The sequence below is a fragment of the Emydura macquarii genome, unplaced genomic scaffold (genome assembly GCF_026122565.2).
Source record: "Emydura macquarii macquarii isolate MOO-44397 ecotype Brisbane River unplaced genomic scaffold, CSIRO-AGI_Emac_v2 contig_2473, whole genome shotgun sequence".
NCBI classification, from domain to species: Eukaryota; Metazoa; Chordata; order Testudines; family Chelidae; genus Emydura; species Emydura macquarii.
The window spans coordinates 40,211,111-40,232,672 of NW_027132610.1; the positions used below are offsets into that span (position 1 = coordinate 40,211,111).

At 43.4% G+C, this 21,562-nt stretch overlaps 1 protein-coding gene across 7 annotated transcripts in view; it reads right to left on the reverse strand.

The window, feature by feature from the left end:
- Positions 1-21,562, reverse strand: part of MYCBP2 (MYC binding protein 2) — a 477,832-nt gene that overhangs the window by 185,173 nt on the left and 271,097 nt on the right. For all 7 annotated transcript variants that reach the window (XM_067563270.1, XM_067563273.1, XM_067563271.1 and 4 more), the window contains 3 exons: positions 19,052-19,277; positions 18,462-18,580; positions 5,807-5,894 (listed from right to left, as the gene is read on the reverse strand). In XM_067563270.1, the coding sequence (XP_067419371.1) occupies positions 5,807-5,894; positions 18,462-18,580; positions 19,052-19,277 (433 nt within the window). The remainder of the gene's footprint in view (positions 1-5,806; positions 5,895-18,461; positions 18,581-19,051; positions 19,278-21,562) is intronic.

A 21,562-nucleotide genomic window follows, 5' to 3' on the forward strand; every position in this document is an offset into this window, starting at 1 on the left:
CCTTACATTGAGCATATGGAGGATGGCTTCTTTATTATCCTGATGAGGCTTGGGATAAAATATTGGAAGCTGAATAAGCTGATTCATGTGGAATGCAGTAGTCATCTTGGAAATGAGCTTTGGATCATGGTCTAAGCATGATCTTGTCAGAGAAAAACACCATGAAGGGGGGATGAATTATCAGGGACACCATTTCCCTTATTTTTCTTGCTGAAGTGAGGAATGCCATTTTCATGGACAGGTAAGTTAAAGAACATAAGACCATGGATTCAAATGGCAGTCTAGTAACCCCTTTTAGCACCAGGTTGAGGTCCCATTGAGGAGTGGGAAGTCTGGACAGTGGGAAGAGGTTTGCTGTGCCTTTGAGAAACTTCTTTCTAGTTGGGTGGGAGAAGATGGAGCATCCTTCTACCGGCTGGTGGAAGGCTGAGATTACTGTTAGGTGGACCTTTTGTGAACTAACACAGAGTCCCGATTCTTGAGAGCCCACAAACAGCCCAGGATTATCGGTAGTGTGGGTACATTGGGGTGACACCCTTGAGTTGGCATCCTACTTGGAATCTCTTCCATTTCTGCAGATAGGTATGATGAGTACTTCCCTTTCTATTGTGCAGCAAAAATTCCTGTACCTCAGAGCAGGATGCCTCTATGTGCTGGAAACCAGGAAGGAACCATGCTTTGAGTCATAGGACCTGCAGATTGGGATAGAGCATACGTCTCCTGTTCTGCAATAGAAGGCCTGTAATGGTCAGGAGAGTCATCGGTGGCCAAAGTGCCAGCTGTGAAAGGTAAGGATATCATGTCTGTCTGGTCCATGTGGGAGCAATCAGTATGACCATTATTTTCTCCCTTTTCATTTGTAGTAGGACTTTCAATAATAGTGGGAGTGAGGCCTTCATCCCACGGGATAAAGAGATTGCCTCCCATGGAGTGACATCCGATTCCCACATTACTGTGGGCACTTCCTGTTCTGGTAAGTGGCAAACAGGTCTACTGTTGGGGTCCTCCATAGCTGAAATATGTTGTGGAGTATTATCGAGTCTAACCTCCACTCATATTCATGAGTGAATTTGCAGCTCAGACCATCTGGTATTGTGTTGTGTGTTCCTGGTAGGTAGGCTGACAATATTAATATACTGTGGGTGATGTACCAATTCCATAGTTTTAGTGCTTCCATGCATAAGGAGTGTGATCTGGCATCTCCTTGTTGGTTTATGCAATACATGCAGGCCATGTTGTCCATCATGATCCTTGTGTGTGTATGCCTTTCATCAGCAGGAGGAAGTGAGCACACATTTCTGACCACTCTGAGTTTGAGGAGGTTGATGTGGAGGCATGCCTTGCTTGAGGACCTTTGCACTGTGTTGTGCTGACACTGAGATGCGCACCCCATCCTATGAAGGATTCATCAGTAGTCAGCAGTAATGATAGGGGAGGCAGAACGAATGAGATTCCCACACAGACATTTACTACATCTTCCCATTAATCCAGGGATTGTTTGACCTTGGTGGGTATGGATAGTAATTTGTTTATGCTGTGTCTGTTCGGTCTGTAAACCAAACCAAGCTTGGAAGCATCTCCTGCGTAGTCTGGCATGAGCTATCACCAATGTCCCTGCAACTATGTGTCCCAGAAGCTGAGGGCAGTATCTGGCTGAAATCTGGGAGCTGGACTATCCTCTCTCTATCAATGAGGAGAGACTGAAAAACCTGTGACGTTGGAGGAGCGCTCTCACCTGAACAGAGCTGAGGTTGACCACTATGAATTCTAGCCTCTGTACTGGTATCAGTGTTGATTTTTGTTTGTTGACTTGTAGGCCCAGATCCTGAAACAGGTCCAAAGTCATATGAGTGACTCACTGGGCATCTGTGAAATACCGAATCCTGAGAAGTCAATCGTCCAGTTAAGGTAAATCATGATGCCTTGGGAGTGTAGGTGGCTGCCACAACTGAGAGAACCTTGGAGAATATTTTTGGGGGGAGGAGGTTTGAGAGGCCAAAGGGGAGTACTCTGTATTGATAGTGGTCCTGGCCTACCGTAAATATGAGATAACACCTGTGGATCGGTATAATTGAGATGTGGAAATACGCATCTTGGAGGTTGAGGTCCAGGAACCAATCTCCTTTTTCTAATGCTGGAATGATCTTGGATAACACTATCATCTTGAATTTCTGAGCTTTGACTGATTTGTTGAGCACTCTAAGGTCCAGTAGAGGTCTCTAACCCCCTTTTTTCTTCAGTATTAGGAATTAATGAGAATAGAAGCCTCTGCCCCTTAAGATGCACAGCCACTAGCTCCATTGCTCCTATGCTGAGGAGATAGACTATCTTTTGATGTAGTAAGCTCTCATGAGAAGGGTCCCTGAAGAGGGATGGGGAAGGCGGTTTGGGAGGTGGGACGGAAATGGATAGAGAATCCAGTCTGAATGATCTCCAACACCCACTTGTCAAAGATTATCTATTCCCAGGTGCTGTGGAATGGAATAAGATAATCCTCAAATGAGTGGGAGGGATTTTTCAGGGTGGAATAGCAGCAAAGAAAATATTCTACAGGCGCTTTGACCAACCTGTCAAAATTATCTCTTCGAAGTGGAGAGTTGGGAAGTGACTTGTTGGGATCCTGACCTCTCTCGTCTGGGGAACCTGGGCTTCTTTCCCTGAGGCTCATATAGCCTCTGCATGTATTAAGTTGGCTATTGAAATGAGTATTGCGAATGAGGCTTATATGACGGCTGAGGATTGTATTTACCTTTGTACCCAGGTGTGCATACACTGAGGGACCTAATCCTTTAATGTGTGGAGGGAGGCAGCAGTCTTTTCAGCGAACAGTGTTGCTCCCTCAAATGGGAGGATCCTCCACCATCACTTGTACCTCCTTGGGGAAGCCGGAGAGGTGAAGCCATGAGGCCCATCTCATCACAACAGAGATCAATATAGAAAAAGCTGCTATATCGAGTGTCAACTGGAGAGACGTCGTCATTATCAATTGGCCTTCATTAACTAAGGCCTTAAATTGCTCCTTGTGTAAGTCAGGGAATTGTTCACTAAAGGAGTTTAAATTTTGCATAGTTTTTTTGCATAGTTTTTTTGCATAGTTTTTTTTACTTAAATTTTGCCCATAGGGCTTGGTATTTTGCCACTCTAAACTGGAGGGTGGCTGATAAATAAGCTTCCCTGCCAAAGAGGTCCAGGCACATGCATCTCAATCATAAGGGGTGGATTTAAAGTGGTGCTGGCATGCCTTGGAATTCACTGCATCCACGATGATCAAACTTGGAGACAAGTGTGAAAATAGGAACTCAGTGCTCTTCACCAGGACGTATTTCTTGTCCGCTCTCTTGCAAGTTGGAGGGGCGGATGCAGGGTTCTCCCATATCGCCATGACAGGGTCCAATAAGGCCTTATTAATTGGGATGGCAACTTTGGAAGAGTATAAAATGTCCACCAGCTTATAATGTGACTTGGTCACTTCTCGGACAGATATCTGAAGAGCCTCTGCTATCCTCTGTGCTAAATCCTGAAAAAGTTTAAAGTTATCTGCCATAGATGGCGGAGGGGGCATAACAGTCTCCCCTGGCGACAATAAATAATTGGGTCTGAGGAGTGACATCTTCCTCCTCTTCTGGTTCACCTGCTGGTTCATCCCTTGTCTGTTCAAAGGCCCTTGAGGCAGCAACTGAAGAAGGGTATTTCCTCTGCTGATAGAAAACTCCACTGGGGCAAATGGGGTCTGTTGCCTTTGGGCCTGCCAAAGGTCCCAATATGGTCATTGACCTAGAAAAGGGCCCGTTGGCTGGAACCACGGTTGCGCAAACCAGGGAGTTCTCGCTGTTTGTCGTGGAACTGGGCACTGTATGGCAGGTGAGATGAGCAATGGGAAACTAGGTCCTCTTGCTCACTTTCTGATACTGCCAATGATACTGGCGGTGCGTGGCAGGAAGCTGCTCATGAGCCCAGGGTTCTGGGCGGGCTTAGTATAAGGGCCCTGGTACTGAGCAACAGAGAGTCCAGTGCATCCGACACTGAAAGATCCATTGTGCACCAGAAGTCAGGCAGTGCAGGAGGCGACGGTACCAGCGAAGGCTATTGGTGCCAAGAGGCTTGCACTGAGTCAGAGATGCAGACCTGATGTAGGGTCCATTGGTGCCTGGCGCATCAGCAGCAACACTGATGTTGATGACTGTATCAACAGAGCCTTCCCCAGGGTGGATCTTCTATGTTTCTCACACCCCTGTGGTACTGATGCTTCCTTGCCTGAGCCCATTGGATCTTAAGGCATTCTGGCTTCCTCTGTCGGTTTGGTACTGCGCATGCTCTGGATAATGATTTAGATGGCTTAGGTGCCATTGGTACTGATGTTACTGACTGAGCTGGGGATTGTTTTTGGCTCAATCAGGGTGCACCATAGGGACTCACCTACCTTTTCTTAGAGGCCCTTCATGTGTGGCTTGCAGGCTTCTGCTTGAGCTCATGTTCCCCCAAAGTGGAGGATTGTGGAGAGGGTTCTTGCCAGGATTCCGGAAGTTGAAGCGCTGACTCTGTAAGCAGGAGTTTGAGCCTCAGTTCTCTCTCTTTCCTTGACCTGGGCTTCAGTTCCTGACACACTCCATAATTTTGTGGAATGTGCTTCTCTCCCAGGCAGTGAATACACTGCAATTGTCTGTCAGTGACCAGGATCAATTCTTTGCGGTTGGGACACTACAGATACCACTAGGGGAAAAATTTCCGGCACTGGTGCATGTGGCGCACACACACCTGATTGGGAATGGACATGAGCAAGCACTCGAAGAAGTAGCGTTTCCCTTTTCTTGTCTTGTATCAAATATTTGCCTTTATTCTGAAGTCTTGAAGTACATGAGGTAAATCTAAAGCCTGCTGGAAAAGGAGTGCTGCAGCAAAGGAAGAGATAATGTTTTCCCTTAGGCCATTCTCCTTGGTCTTAAACACCAAGCTACTACCTAGCAGCGAACATGGAAGGTCACAGCACTGTGGTAGTAACACCAATTAAAATAAGACTATACAAAGTTTAACAACTATCCCCTTTAGCAAGGAGGGAATTACATTTTGTCAAAAACCCTCTTTGGAGAGAACTGACTGTTAGAAAAGCTAAGAAATTAAAGACAGAAGTACCAGCAACTAGTATGAGATCAGAATTAGGATCTCTCTCTTTCAAGTTCTACTTCAGTCACCATCTTCTGTTCCAGTCACTTTTGCTGAATCTCATTTTTGTCACTTGTTATACTTTTTAAATTGTGTTTGGGTTATTGAAAACTTGTGTGTAGCGTGGCTGCTTATGAAGTCATGTTATATTTTTGATCATTTTAAAACTTCAAGTGGAATTATTTTAGGCTCCAAGGGCTACACATATTCATGAGCAGTTAATTTTCAACAAATTATTTCATATTTTAAAAGTCAGCACCACAGTTGCTGTTCCTTCAGGAAGGTGTGGAATGTGGTGAGAGAAAAAAAGTGATGAGAAATATAAATAATAAGATACTTACACATTTGTGAAGTACCATTAAGAAACTGGAGAATATAGTGCATACATTAGTACTCTGCCTGTAGATGGAGTGAGTTGGTTCAGATTTAAATACTAGGTTTCCCTCCTTCCCATACATAAGAAGGGAGGAGAGTAGACAAGCATTATTTATCTGTGCTGATTAATTTATTTTTAAAATTTCTGTTTTCCCTTTAAGACCATCTCCAGCTAGAAGCAAACTTAAAACTCATAGAACATTAGTCATTCACAAAATAGAATATCAATCAATTATCAAGGTAAAAATTATGTTCTTTAAGAGACATTTACCAACGAGAAGCGCCAGATCTTTTTTCATCAAAGCTGCTGCACATGCTCCTCCAAGATTGGCCAACTCTTTCTCCAGCTGAATAATACCCTTAAAAATAAGAGAAGAATTTAAAGCAAAAGATACAGTTTCAGAAAAGAAAAGCTGAGTAATTGTATTAATAGGATGCTCACAAACTACTTAATATTGTGAGACAAAAATGCTGTGCTCTGGTTCACAGTGCTCAGCCTTAGGGTCACAAAGAGGCTTCAGGGAATCAGTCACCCTTTTTGCTTTCATGGCTATCAGGGAGGAGGGTCCTGACCTTTTTTTTGTTTGTTTGTTGTAACATGGAGTCACAGTAGAAAAGAGCTTGAGAGTAATTTCTCTGGTTAACAGGATTTATTAAATGTAGGTGGTTGCTAGGCTTTTACACTCAGCAGAATCATTCTCACCAGAAGATGGTTTTCTTTAGCCTGTAGCATTCATTTAAAAGAGTGGGAACTTTGAAACATATTGTAAATACATACATTAATAACTTAAAGCTATGTTCCCTCTAAGCTGTGCTCACGTATGCAGCATGCATGAGCTCACTCACATGTGCAACTTAGCGGTACCATTACTCAAAGGGTTCGCCTACTGCCTCTCGCTGGGGGACGGGGGACAGGGGCCTCCAGATTCTCCTTCAACCCGGCTGCTGGTCCTCAGGAGAATCCCTTACAGCATCCTCCCTGTATAATGGCTCCCAAGGAGGGTAAAAGGCTCTGGAGCTCTTCCCTCCCCTGATGTTGCTCCTCTCTGGGGTGGGTGGGAAATGAGAACCCCTCCCCCCCTTGCTGGTCCTTGTATGTGGAAGGATCCCCTTTCTTCTTCGCTGAGGAACGGTGTGTGACTTATCTCAACCCCCTTTGCTCTGCTCCTGATGGAAAGAGTCCCCCATTTCTTCCCCACATTAGTTTCCAGATGCTAGGTTCTCTTTCCCCCCAGCTGTTTCTCTGCTAAGGTGGGAAAGGGAGTGTTGTTTTTCCCTTACCAGAGGGAAGGGGACTGTTCTGCTCCCTCCCACATTCTCCATTTCTCTATCTATGGAACACAAGCAACCTAAGAATGAGTCTCTTCCACTGTGCTCAAAGGGTCTGTTTTTTTAAGTGCTGAGTGCAATGCCAATTTAAGTCAGAGGGTACTGTGGGTTGAACAGTGTGGGTTGAAATTAGGTACATGAATTTTAAATTTGCACTCAGGAAGTTATTCATTCCACATACATGAAAAGAAAACAAATTAGTGGGAACAGTCAACTAGAGGAGCTTCCAGTTAATTGATTTCCTTCAGAGATAGACAATACACAAAGAAAGACCAAAAACTAGAGGGTGTGTCTTCAACCCAGTCTTATACAACTGAGCACAAGTGGACTCATATTACAGATTCTGTAATGTTGAGTAAACATGTGCACTGACCACCTGATTGCTGCTTGCTACATCACCTTCACAGAATCATACTCTCCTTCTGCCCATGTACTGGTCTTGCCAATAAGATAATTTACCTTTATGCCTATAGGGCAAGGATATCCTTCTGCTTTGTAGATTTTCTTAGTGAGGTTATACAGCCATTCTGTTCTGACCAAACAGGAGGTCTGTCTTTTGCATCACAAACAGCACAAAACTGAGTCTGATTTGCAAAAACCTTGGGGTTTTATGCAGACAGAACATAATGGTTCAAACTATATCAAAGGAATTCTGTAGTAACTACTTGTTATCCTTATTCACACTGAATAGCACCATACTCTGAGTAGTCCCGTGAACTTTAATGGGACTCCTTGTTGAATTTCTGCTCAGTGTGATCAAGGGTATCAAAATCTTGCCCTATAAGAGAAGAGAGAAAAAAGCAAGAGGAGATGAATACATTGACCCTTCTGAAAAATACAGCCAGATCCACTCTTGTGCCATGGCCATCTTGACTAAGTCCCCCAGCTGGTAGACAGTCAGCTCTGCAGATCTGTGCAACACTCCAGAATCCTTGGTATAGTTTGTTCCTGGAGGAAAACAGTGTGTCGCCTCAGAGCTATGGATAGCTGGGCGTGAGTTAGAGCATCATGAAAGATGCTCTTACACTGGGCACAAGGGAAGAAGGTGGCTAATAACCTAGTGTCCAGGTGGCTTTCCATTTGCCAGACATTGAGATGGATACACTCCACAAGATTAATGGCATCATCCTGTGATTTCAGAAAGGATATTAAAGAAATTTAAAAAAACCAAGAGAGGGGCCACAAAACCGTTTAGAGGCCTCAAAAGGCTTCCACACGAAAAAAAAATAAAAAGAATATTAACTATTTAATACGGAAATTAAGAGGTTACATGATAGAGGAAAAATGACTAGTTTAGAGAAAGTCAGACATTTGTATTTACCTCTTTCATAATGCAAGAACAAAAGACTGAAATGAAACTTAAAAGACAACAAAAGCTGAAAACTGCTAGAAGAAAGAGGCAGGTTACTTAGCAGTAATCATTATCCTTTGAGGAAAGGCATAGCCTCAGATGCAGAAGGATAGCACTGTTCGGACAGTGTAGCCGTAGAGCTCCCCTAGGACAGCAGATGTTGCATCTTCTGTTCATCGGGGAGGCAAACAGATTCCAGATGGGGTTCCCAATGAGCAAAGATACTGTTCCTCAATGACGGACGGGGGCTAAAAATTGGCCCTGGCCTTTAAAGCATACCTCCCCAGGAGCTGTTGGACCCATGTGGTGGGAGAGGGGCCGGGCCCTGTGGGGAGCGGGTGCCGTGCTCCGGCCAGGGCGCCACCGGGCCCACATGGTGGGAGAGGGGCGGGGGGGAAGGGGCGGGGCCGGGAGCAGCTGCCACTCTCGGCCAAGCCCACCTGGAGGGCCTGATGAAAGGTTTCTGCAGTGTGCTGACCGTGCCACAAGCCATTGAGTGCACCAGATGGCCAGTCCGCCCGTGCTATTCATTACTGAATCATGCACTCCCACTCGTGATCAACAGCAAAATGCCTCATGGGAGTGTCCGCCAACACTGAGATCAACATGTAGGCTTCTTGAAATCTCCCAACAACGAGAAGCCAGTTGTTGAGATAAGCGAAGACAGTGACACTGTTCCATCTGAAATGAGTTGTTACTACCAGGATGACTTAGATAAAGACCTAGGGGCCAGGGGCAAGGCTGAATGGAAGCACATATATCAGAAGTGGTCAGGGTCCACCATGAAATTGAGAAACTGTCTCTCGGGGGGATGAATGGCCACGTGAAAGTACATGTCCTTCATAGCAAGAGCTGTAAACGGAAACGTTCTTTTCCAGGGATGGAATTACGGAAGCAAGTATGACTATGAAATTTCAGCTTGTACATAAAATCCACCCTGAAACCTGCACGGCAACTCTAATAGTTGTTCGTGAGATGGATCCCTGAAGAGGGATGGGGAAGGAGGTACGGTTGTGAGTATGGAGATAAAGGGGATAGTATAACCAGATTGGATATTTTCTAGTACCCATTTGTCTGATGTTATGTTCACCCAATGTTGGTAAAAAGGGCATAGATGATGATTGAACAAGATGGAGTCTGGCTGTTGAAGGCGGGGGAGAGCATACAGATCCTCAGTCAAGACCTCAAAACTGTTGCTTTGGAGGGGCAGCCTGGGATGTTGATGGATGCTGGTTATTTTGTCAACGTCACTATGGCCTTTGACAGGAGTGTGACTGTTCATACCAACATTATTCGCAGAACAGATGATATCTGGATTTATAGGATTGATACCTGAATTGTCTTTTTCTTGTTGCAAGTGTATAAATTCCAAGGGTGCATAGCATAGCTCTGGAGTCCTTCGTGGTGTGCATGACTTCATTCATTTTCTCTGCAAGAGCTTCACTTTTTATCAAACGGAAGATCATTGATGGTTGCCTGCAGTTGTTTACGCAGAGCTGCAGAGTGAAGCCATGATGTCCCAGGCATGATGACCGCAGTTGCTACAGTTCTAGCCGTAGTGTCAGCCACGCCAAGGGAAGCCTGCAATGCTGTTCTTGAGACCAGTTGCCCTTTGATCAAGGAATGAAATTGCTGTTTTTTGTCATCCGGGAGAAAGTCAATAAATTCAGATAGTTTTGAATACTTTTTGTGGTCGTAACTTGAAAGCAAGGCGGCATAGTTTGCTACTCCCAGCTGTAGAGTGGCCAATGTGTATACTTTTCTTCCCATTATGTCCAGCCTTTTATCATCTTTGTCATGTGGGGCCAACTTATGATGCTGCTGTTTATTCCTCTGGTTGGCCACTTCAATAACCAGGGAATTAGGGGCTGGATGGGTGAAGAGAACTCAGAATGTTTGGCTGGGATATAATACTTTTTATCAGCTCTTTTACAAGTGGAGGGGATGGTGGCAGGGGTCTGCCAAATATTATCTGTTGGCTCCATAAGGCCATCATCCATTGGAAGGGCGATTATAGTGGAAGTTGAGATCTGCAATGTCTTAAGCAATTTATGTTGCGACCCTGCCAGTTCCTGGAGAGGAATCACTAAACTGTCCACCACCGTCTTAAACACTTCCTGGAACTGCTTAAAATTATCTGCAGTCGTGGGGAGTGGGAGAACTATGGTCTCATCAGGTGAGGAGGATGAATTATGTGTGGTAGGTGGCATTTCTTGCTCTACAGTTACATCCTGTTTATCGGCAGGGCCAGTTAGTTTGGGTCTCGTCTGAGTAGGTCTAATACCTGTGTCTGTAGCTATATGAAGTTGAGGGTCTACTATGTGGTGGAGAGTAAGTAGACAGATGTCCCAGGCAGGCCAGTGCATACGGTATCGCGGGTCAAACCAAGGAGGCGGAAACTATGAATATGGTGGTTGTCTATGATGTGCCTGATGTTTGGATGGGTGGGCTCTGGGTGATGATAGCTGGGGAGATAAGGTGGGCTGTTCATCCACATCCTCTTCATCACTGGAAAAGGGGATGGGAGACATAGGCTGCTCATGGGTAAAATGCACTGGGGACATGTCGGTGTCATAGAGAGGTAATGGGGAAGATGTTAGAAATTCCTCTTTAGTATCATGGTGTTTGGTCTTCTGAGCATGTTTTCGCAGAGCGGGAGTGGTGGGCTCCGTTGTAAGTGACTGTGCTAAGGTGCGCTCCATATCGTTTCCTGGTATGGATGTGCTCGTTGGCGCCGTTGGTACCCTCAGGGCCATCTGTTGTGCGGGATGTATTATTGGTGCCGTGGGGTTTTTCGGGTGCCGATGTAGTGATCAGAATGTGTCGACGCCGTACAACTTTTCGGTGCCGAGGTATAAGCCGATACCGCTATGTGGCCCGTTTTCTTAGACAGTACTGTGTCGCTTCTCGGTGCTGAGGTCCGAGTCGGTGCTACTGTCGAGGCAGTTACAGCCATTGTGCAGACCGTTGCTTTAGACGGTGCCGTCTCGGTACAGGGCTGTTTGTTTTTCTCTCTCAGCTTCTTAGAGGAACGATGGCAGCCTCTCCTTGTCAATGAGGTCATAGTACCGGAGGACCTATGACGTCTTTGGTACTGAAATCTGTGACCTTTTCTTGGCATGCGCCATTGTAGATGGAGTAGAACGCTTTTTTCTGATGTTTTCCTGTGGGGAGACATTACTCTGCCCAGGGTCTGAGGCAGCTCTGAGCGACCGCTCCGTAAAAATTAGTTTCAGGCAGAGGTCCCTGTCATGCCTGGCTCTGATTTTTAGGTTTGTACAATGGATGCATTTCTGGGCAACATGTCCTTCACCCAGCTATCTGATGCACCCGGAGTGTCCATCTGCAGCAGGCATAGCATCCCTGCACGATGTGCAGCGTTTGATCCAGGGGAACCTGGCATAATGTTATCTATAACTAAAGGGTAAGTGAGAGAATTTTTTTTCCCCCCAATGGGGAAGGATTAAGGTAAGGTACAGTAAACTACAGATAAACTGAATAACTTTATGAAAATAGAAAAAGAAAAAAGACTTATCTAAGATTTCTAGTGGCCTATAAAGAACTGCTGGGAGCTCCGTCTTGGATCACTAATGGTTGAGAAGGAACTGAGGGGTCTGTGTTGCGTGCACCAAAAAGGGAGCCAATGGCACTGCGAGACAGGGACGGTGCATGCACAACCCAGACGGGTACTGCTGGCAAAATCTCCAATCAAGGACGCAAGGGCGTGCCAACACCTGGAGTGGAGCACCCATAGGGACATTACTCAAAGAAGAAACCAGACTTCTGCACCCTTTGTCTCTTATGAGGAGGATCATAAGATCACTGATAAAACTGTTGAGTCACTGAACTACGTTTGTAGGGCTGCCTGTGATATTTTCCTTTTGAGGCAGGTGTATATATTCCTGTGAAGTGAGTGGCCCTGGAGTCCTTCAGATTATGTAAGGACTCATCTATCTTCTCATTGAAAAGATGGGCTTCATCAAAGGGCAAGTCCTGTACAGTGTTTTGGAAATCCGAAAGCATGTAACCAGGACTCATGGCTCATAACAATGGCCGTTGCTATTGTCCTGGATGTGTCCACTACACCAATCACTGATTGAAGTGCGGTTCTGGTCACCAGCTTACCTTCAATAAAAGTTTGGAACTGAGCTCTGTCTTGCTGTGGCAGCTTGTCTACAGAGTCTGTGAATTTGGAATAGTTCAGCTAGTCACATTTAGCCAACAGTGCTTGGTAGTTCACTTTTCTGAACTGTAGGCTGGAAGGTGAAGACCTTTCTTCCCATCAAGTCTAGATGTTTAGCCTCCTTATCAGAAGGGGTAGGTTTTCGATATTGTTGCCTAGTTCTCTCTGTGGCAACCTGGACAACCAGAGAGTAAGGTGCAGAATAGGTAAAAATAAATTCCATTCCCTTGGCTGCAATGAAATAGCGTTTTTCTGGGTAGGGGCACATCTGACTTGTGTATGTCAGACTAGTCTAGCAAATTCCAGATAGCTACATTAGGTGGAAGTGCTATTCAACAGGATCCAATAGTTGCAGTATATCCAGGAGGAGGTTTTGAGGGTCCTAGACCTCCTTTAGGGAGAGAACTGGAGTTTCTCTGTCACTCTGCACAATAATTCTTAGAACTTTACGATCATCTGGAAGGGACAGAGATGCTGGGATGATTGCTTCACTAGGAAATGAAGACAACAATTTTGCCAGTGCCAGAGGAACCGGCTAGTAATGTTCCACTTTTGTGAGATCAAGTGGAAGCTCTGGCTGTTCCCTTAAAGGCGAATGATGGGAGTGATTCCCTAGAGAAATTCATAGGCTCTCTATATATGGCATATGAGGTCCATATTCCCCAATATGGCCTGGTCAGGAGGGGATTATAGAGGTCCCCAAGGTTTGGGTAGCACCAGTACTGAGGTAAATGCTGTAGTGGAGGTTGGTACCAGGAGGCTCTGGCTCTCCTGTGTGTGTGCTAGAAGTTCTTGGAAGAGGAGATGATAATTCCTCTGATGATTTGGATTCTTCCAAGGAAAAGAAAATTGGGTTCAGACCCATCAGCAGTATTGGCGGTTCTGATGGAGGAATAAGACAGGTTGGCTGATGGAAAAGGGGATAGATTTGTGTCATAGTAGACTCCTGCTGGAGTTAAAATCTCCCTAGTGAGAGATAGTCCTAATGATGGGGGAAATTGAATCTCAGAAAGAGTAAAAACATCTTCTGGTGTAGAATAAGTCTCTTTTCTCCAGGAAGCGTGAGAGGTGTAATCCGCTCGTGCTGATGGGGTTGAAGGAGGGAGCCTGTGTTGATGGCAGGTAATACAGCGACGGCACAGTCAGTGGTTGAGGCATGTGTCCCGTATTACTTGCTGGAACCAACAGATCCTGATATTTTGACTTGGATTGTACTAGTGGAATCCATGTCACCGAGATGGGGTTCGGTACTCACAAAACCCCGGTTTTACGGGCTTGTGTGTCATGGCCCAGGGACTTAGGAGCTGAACGAGCAGACTTGCTCAATATAGGCAGAGTGATAGTGGTCCCCTTTGAAACAGACAGAGGGAAACGTACTCTTATTCTTGTGAGAGTGTCTCCTGCCTTCCCAATGAGACCCCAACTGAGGGTCTGTGGTATGATTCCTCACACCAGTCAGACTTTATGGTGGAAGGTGCACTCAGTATCCATTCAGGCCAATGTATAAGGGTCCCTTAGTCTTGGTCCAACTCTGGCCTCATGGCCTTCTCCATGAAGTGCTTTCTAAGCCAGAGTTCTCACGCCTCATGGGGGACAACTAGGGAAAGAGCAGCAGATATTGTACCTACCCACAACATGTGCCTTGTTGGTCATTGCTGACAGAGAAGGAACAGGGGCAGGAAACACAGTTTTTGAAGTTCAGGGCATAATCCAATACATGTAATGTGGTATGGGGGACCTCAAGGCATGGAATCTAAGTAGAAAAACTAAAATAATAAACTTACTAAACTATTAAGAACTATGTACCAAACACACTAACAACAATCTCTGGAATATTTACAGATTGAAGAATCATGACGACGCAGCAGCTCCAGACAGTGGATATGCTAATCCAGGCCATGCAGCAGTAAGGGGGAACCGGAGAGGAAGTCATTCCATTCCACTCTTTATACCCTTGGTTTGAGGCATGAGGAGAGCAAAAGCTCATGCACAGACGAACCGACACTGTTTACAAGAATTCTCTGACTCTAGGTTCATGGAGCAAATGCATACCCACAGTGGAATACACATAGGGTCCAGCACACAAAGAATAATTTATTATTTTTCTAAAGGACTTAGTCTTTTTCAGGTAGAAACTGAGAGCCCTTTTACACCCAGGGTTGGAGAGAAGATTACCCTAGGTGGGATAGAGGTCTCAGAAAGAATACAGGAAGGGAAAGTTAGATAGGTGGAAAACTGAGACCACATTAAGGCATGAAGCTAGGATGGGGCCTCATGGTAACTGTCACTGTGAATGAGAGAAAGGTGGAGTGGCCATCAAAGCACTAAACTCACTCTCCCTGCTAGCAGATATAATCATTAACAGGAAAATTGCAATCAATAAGTGCTCAAGAGAGACTTGAGCAAGAAGCTCATAAGGAGGACCCAGCAGCTTTGTTAGGACATGATTAAAGTTCTATGATGGCAGGGAGGGAACATATTAAGGAACCTAGAGAATGTAGGGTGAAAGAAAACCTTGTTCTTAACATAACTGTGACGAGCAGATATTACTATGATATGTCAGAGTGGCACATTTCCTGGACTACAAAAGGATGATTTGAACCCTTCAAGAACAGAAATAGTTCACATTAGGCAGTAGGTTATCTTCCACATTGTAAGGTGAGGGTTTCTGGGTTGGAATGCAGAATCCTCATGTGTGATTAAGACAGGACCTCTGGAGAGAGAGGCAGTGATTATGGTGGCTTTCTGGCTAGCTAAAGATGATGGATACCAGTGCTAACAAGGTCACACTGGGACTATTAAAAATGTTTGCTCTGTCCAAATTAATATTCTTTATGACTCTGGGTAACAGGGAAATGGGAGAGAAGGCATATAGAAGGGTGTTGGATCAAATCCAGCAGTAACACACCTAAAAGGGAGCTTTTGTACCTGTATACTCTTCTATGATAAACTTGGCATTTGGTGTTTTTGTGGACAAAGCAGTCTATTACTGCATGGCCCCATATGTCAAACAGTGCTACAGTCACCACTGGCTTCAAAGACTATTTCAGTGCATCATTAGGTGGCCTGCAGAACAAATCTACTTCCGTCTTATCCACCCCTGCAAGGTGAAAAGAAATGGGGTTTAGCTTTAGATGAAGCACAGCCATAGTTTTATTGCCTCCACAGATAAGAGCTGGGAATGTGCTCCTCCATGTTTACATATAGTATATAGCTATAGTGTTGTCCGTAAGCAACTGTACTACATAATTCTGCAGAGATAAGCAACAGGCTTTAAGGGCTCATTGTACTCTTCTGAGCTTAGTATGCTGATACGGAGTCTGTACTAAGATGTTTCAAAGATCATGTACTTAAAGATCTTTGTACTGTGCAACCCAAGCCAGACTGGAGGCAACAGTGGTGATTGTGATGGTAGGCAATGGGCAACAAAGATTTCACCTCCTCCCCAAAAGATGTTTTTCCTGTTCTCCTACCAATGAAGCTGTTGGAGTACTTGAGGTTGGACGGCCAGTTTCCTTTGAAGGCTGTATACATTCAGTGTACAGTGGCCCGTTGTGATAGCCTGCACCTATGTATTCACACCCCACATTGTAATAATTTTTGTACAATATATGCCTTCAAATATATCTTTTGAAAACAAATAACTCACCGGTCAATAATATATGATGAAATGTGTGTAGCAGCACTATATGTAAAGTTATAAACAAACTGAAATTAGGTCTGAAATGTGTTTACCAGACAAGCCTGGGGAGTGGGTAAATCAGTTCCTCAAAAGACAAAGGACAGGCTCACACCTCTGCCCATCAGCTTTGATGACACCTGGCTAATCACCTGCCAAGGGCCGTTCTTTGACAAAGAAGGGGGGCAGATCTGCATCTTAGCAAACAACAGCATGGAATCTCTTTCACTACTGGACACCTTGCCTTCATCCTCACAGTGGGAAAGAACTTTAGCTAGGGTAACCCTCATGAAAATGCATTTCAAAGGGAGATTGAACTATAAAAATGAGGAGAAAAAATACCACAACTGCTCTCTCCCTATCCATCTCTTGTTCTTTCATCTAAGATGACAAAAGAAACCAGTCCATTTGATTTTGGGAGAGTTCCTGACCTGAAATTTGGTTACCTTGTTGCTGGGAGCATGTGGTAGGAATTTTATGTTGAATTAAGTCTGGCTTGTTAGGTGTTAGTCCTAGGAAGCACTTTATCTTTATTTCTCTTATTCTCACTTTATGCCTTATACTTGTACTCACTTAAATCCTTTCTCCTTGTAGTTAAATAAATATGTTTTATTCTTAATCAAAACTAACCCAGTGTTGTGAACAGCATGGGTAACTCCATTTCAAGTAGTAGACTGTTGTATATTGATCCACTCAGAGAGGCAATGGACCTAATGTATTTGGACTGTCCAGGAGAAGTCTGGACAGTGCAGACACACATTTTGGAGGGAAATTTTGGGACTGGGAGTGTGTTGCACTCATCTTTCAAGTAGTAACCAAAGGCTACTGGAAGCCAAAGTGTGGCTGATGTTTGCTGACATGCTGCTGGGGTCAGAGTTGCTGGACCAGGGCTGTAGCTATACACAGACACTCAGGGTAGGACATGCATGCTAAAAGGCTGTTTGTGAGCTCCCCAGGTCAGAGCTACAGCAGCAAAGCATTGTGAGGCACCCAAGTTTTCAGGGCAGCAGTAACACAGCCCCTCACTGGCCTGGATTGCACCTGGAATGTCTTACCTAGTGCTGCAAAGGTTTTATATTCAGATAAGCAAAGGATATGATGATGTAGATCAATTAAGATATCAATCTACGAGAAAAATTGTGAGGTCTGAACTGGTTATTTCCTGAATTGTCAAAAAGTCTCAAGTTTTGAAAAATCTTTTCATTGGAGGAAAGGCGCTGAACTCAGTGGAGTCCAGAAATGTGCGAATTAAGGTGATCCGTTCTGCAGTCTGTAGTATGATCATCAAGCAAATGGGGCACCTCTGAAAGCCTTTATAGGGCTCAAGGCCCGAAGGCTTCTGAGACAACAGAAGGGATATTTATCTTAAACTGTGCTATGCTACTCTGACCTAACTATTTACAATAACGTCTTAAACTAGGCTGAGGAAAACAGTCCTGAGGTCACAAAGGAATTCTGTTCATTTTCCATGGCAACAAAGAAATTAAGGGGCCGGGGGAGGGGGCTTGCCTTAACAGTACCAGTGATGTCACCTTTACACAAGAAAACTTGTTCTCGCCTAAAAAAGACATAGCTTTTCAAGGCATAGGGATGCCATATGCCAGAAAAAAGAATGCACAAAGCCCTCAAAGAAGAATAGTTTCTTCACAAAAGACTAACTTGCAGAACTCACTTCTACAGATATGACTGAGGCAACATGCCTAAGAGGACTTGAGAGAATATTAGATATTCAGAGGTTTAAAGTATATGTAATTACACTAGCTAAGATAAAAATGTATAAGGAATATTAATCTTCATTCTTCATAACATCAGACAACACCTGGTATTAGAAAGCAACATCTCTCAATAAGCATCTTACTGCATTATTTTCTATTTTAGGGATTTGTATACCATCTTCTGAAGAGTCTGGTACTGGTCAATGATGGAAAAAGAATAGAAGACTGTTCCTACAATGGCCTATGCTAATAAAATGTAATTATAGATTAATAATTATTATAAAGCATTCCTAGATTTTTGAATAGCTCAACATAATGGAATCGGGACAGACATCTTGGATACAGTTACAGGAATTATTGAGTTTTGATACAATTAATATATTATTTTTATTAATAATAGAACTTCATAGGGTCTTACATGTTCATAGAGTGTCACAACGGTTAAAGTTTGAGAACCCTTGCATAGTAAGATAATGCACATGCAGCTGGACAAAAAGGCTTGAAACAATGAATGCAACCACAGTTCAAAAGATATGTTGAGACCATTTTAAAGTGTCATTTTGCTAATATGTTAGCAGAAACGTGAATAGGAAAGGGCTGTATAAAATAATTTGCCTTTAGAAAAGCACATTAATTTGGTTTAATTTTAGTAGCTTCACTTATTCTCACCTCATCAGACCCAGGACTAAATTCAAATCCAATTGCAAAACACTTGAAGCCATAGAAACAGGCCTTTTCATCTTTCACATAGTCTGATGCAGTCTCCAGTGAAAAGAGTGCTTCATTTCCTAACAGGAAACAATGAAATTAATATAAAATAAATAAATCTATGTGACTTCTTCCTTTCATCCACTTTTATATCACAAAAATAAATATGAAAATTAGCCTTTAAACATAACTAGTAGAAAAAACACTTGAGCAATCTGCATATCTATATCACACAGGAGAAAATAAATAGTGAATTACTCCATTGTATCCAACCAATCCCTATAACTGGCCCAGCTTTCCAATCCAAGTCCTGGTTTCTCCTCAGCTTTATATTCCAACTACTTAAGCTGAATAATTCATTCTCATTATTTAAGATAGTCAATATTAAGTGAAATTTTCATTGAGATCTTTACATTCTCAGAAAAATAAGACTTTTGATGAGTTAAGCAAAGTTTATGTCTCTGGAATTTACTGTAATTTAAGTTAATTTTTGTTAGTTATACTCAAAAACACTATTTTATTTAAAAAGGCAAATTACAAACTCTTTTTACCTGGCAATACTAAAACCATGGTAGGCCATCCAGATGTGCCTGAAAATTTCTTTAGTTCAATCCATGAATTAAGATTTTCATGAACAGGAGTTTGCTTTGGTCCAAATCCTGAGTTCTGGACAATTCTGACAGGAATTAGCAAGCGAAGGACATCCTCTGATTGAGCTGTGCCACACTGAGCATCAAACTCTATTGTCATCCACCTGACATATTCTGGGAAAGTCACCTAAAACAAATAATAGTTGGAAAATAAACACAAAAATCATTGTGCACTTCTAATTAATTTTGGTTTAAGTATCTTACTTCAAACAATTTTTAAAAATGGTTAAGTATTGAACGATAAAGGATAGTTACTTACCTCTACAATAACAGGGGTCTTCAAGATGTGTTGCCTATGAGTGTCCCACTTTTGGTATGCATGCACCATAAATCAGAACATGTTAGCCAGCAGTGTCAGGCCCATGCCCATCATATCCTAGAGCCCCCAAGCTCCCCTCCCATAAGGGCATATGGGGGAGGAGCAACAAACTGATCTTCAGTTCCTTTGCCAATACAAAGTCAAGATGTTATTAGACTTTGTAGCAATGGAAAAAGAAGGGTGAGTCATGAAACACAGACAACATATTATGAATAACTTTAGGTAGTGTAGAGATAAGTAACTTCCCTTTCTTCTTTCAGTGCTTGTCTGCGTGTTCCACTTATGGTGACTCACAAGCAGGTATCAATTAATGGAGGAGGATAGAAGGGTTCTAATTAAATAACTACTGAAGCATGGGTCTGCCAAACTGAGCATCAGATCTAAATGCTTCTATAACGGAAAAGTGCCTGGCGTAGGTGCTCTATATACAACAGCTATGGAAATACTTCTTAAAGAGGCTGCAGACACTCTGTACATGTGCACTCTAATTTACCTTGGAGGCTCTAAATTAGCTAATTTAGAACACATTAATATAGTCTAATACTACCTACCTATGGATCAGATTGCCTGCCCTTTAGATCTTTCAGCAAAAACAATGAACAACCTAGGTGATACTCTAGATGATTTTGTTTTATGTAAATAAAATACTAGGACCTGGACAACATCTAAAGGGTGCAGGGTGGCTTCCCATTTTGATGAACATGTTTTGGATTACTGGAAATATCTGAAGGAGTCCTCAAAGAAATATGACCACAGGATGACAAGAAAAAAACATGACCCTGAATCAGTGGATGATATCCTGAAATGGATGCCAAATGAACACAGAAAAGAGAGAGAGAATCCAGATGTTTTCAAAGATAGTAGATATTTAAAGATATGAGGGATCTCTGTCTTTGATGGGGCAAGTCTAGGCTAGGCTAACCACGTAGAAAAGGACTTCCATTTTGCAGACTAAATAAACCTACTAGGGTCTTTTCTACTCCAAATCAAGATATTCTGCACAGCCATTCAGCAAGTTTTCTCCATATCTTTTAACCAGAGAGCTTCTGGGCTGTGAGATAAAGAGAGACAAGAACTGGATGAAGTGCACTTTAGTTGTTCTGACTGACCATGTCTGGCAAGAGAGAAAATTATATTTGGCAGACATTTGGCTAGAGCCTGAAGCTCTGGAAATGAATATTACCCCAGCCAGGCCAGAGCTAGGAGAATGACTGATGCAGAATCCTGACTGATTTTCCTCAAATCCCAAGTGGTTAATGGGATTGGAGGATGGCATAATAGAAACCGTGATTCTATGGAATCAGAAAAGCATCCACATTCAAATTGGGGCTCTAACTCCTTCTGGAGCTGAAACGTTTGTATTTCTTATTTTCCCATGTTGAAAACAAATCTTCATGGGGAATACCCCAATGCCTGAACATTGATTTGATGACAAAGTCTTTTATCAACCATTTGTGTGTTTGCTCAGATGATCTGTCAATGTGTTGTGAATACCTGGCAGATTAATTACTGATTGTCCAATGTTGGATACATCAGTTCCACAGCACAATAGTTTCTCTACATAAGGGAGTAGATCTGGCACCTCCTTTTTTGTTGTTATAGAACATTGCAATGCTGTTGACCATCACTATTTGGATATTATGGGCCTTGATGCGAGTTAGAAAAGCCATACAAACAAGATGTACTGCTCTGAGCTCTAGGATGTTGGTTTGCAGACAAACTTCCTCTTTGGACTACCAATCTTGTACTGTGAGGGCCTCCAGATGCTCTCCCCATTTGAATCGAAGTATGAGTCACTACAGACTTTATAGGAAATAGCAGGGAGAAAGGAAAACCATGATATACTTACTGGCTGAAAGTCCTTCCGCCAGCTTGGAGCTGCATGTCTAAATTGTGTAAACTGGGATGATAAAAAGACTTCAGCCATCTTTGGAGACAATGTGATGAAGCTGGGACAGGAAGTCACAAAATGCATGAAGCTATATAGCCTAGCAAACGCAGATGTGTCCTTATGGTTATCTGAGGAGTCTGCTGGAGATGCGTGATCAGTAGACACTTGTTGAATCGGATTTGAGGCAGATACTCCTCCACCA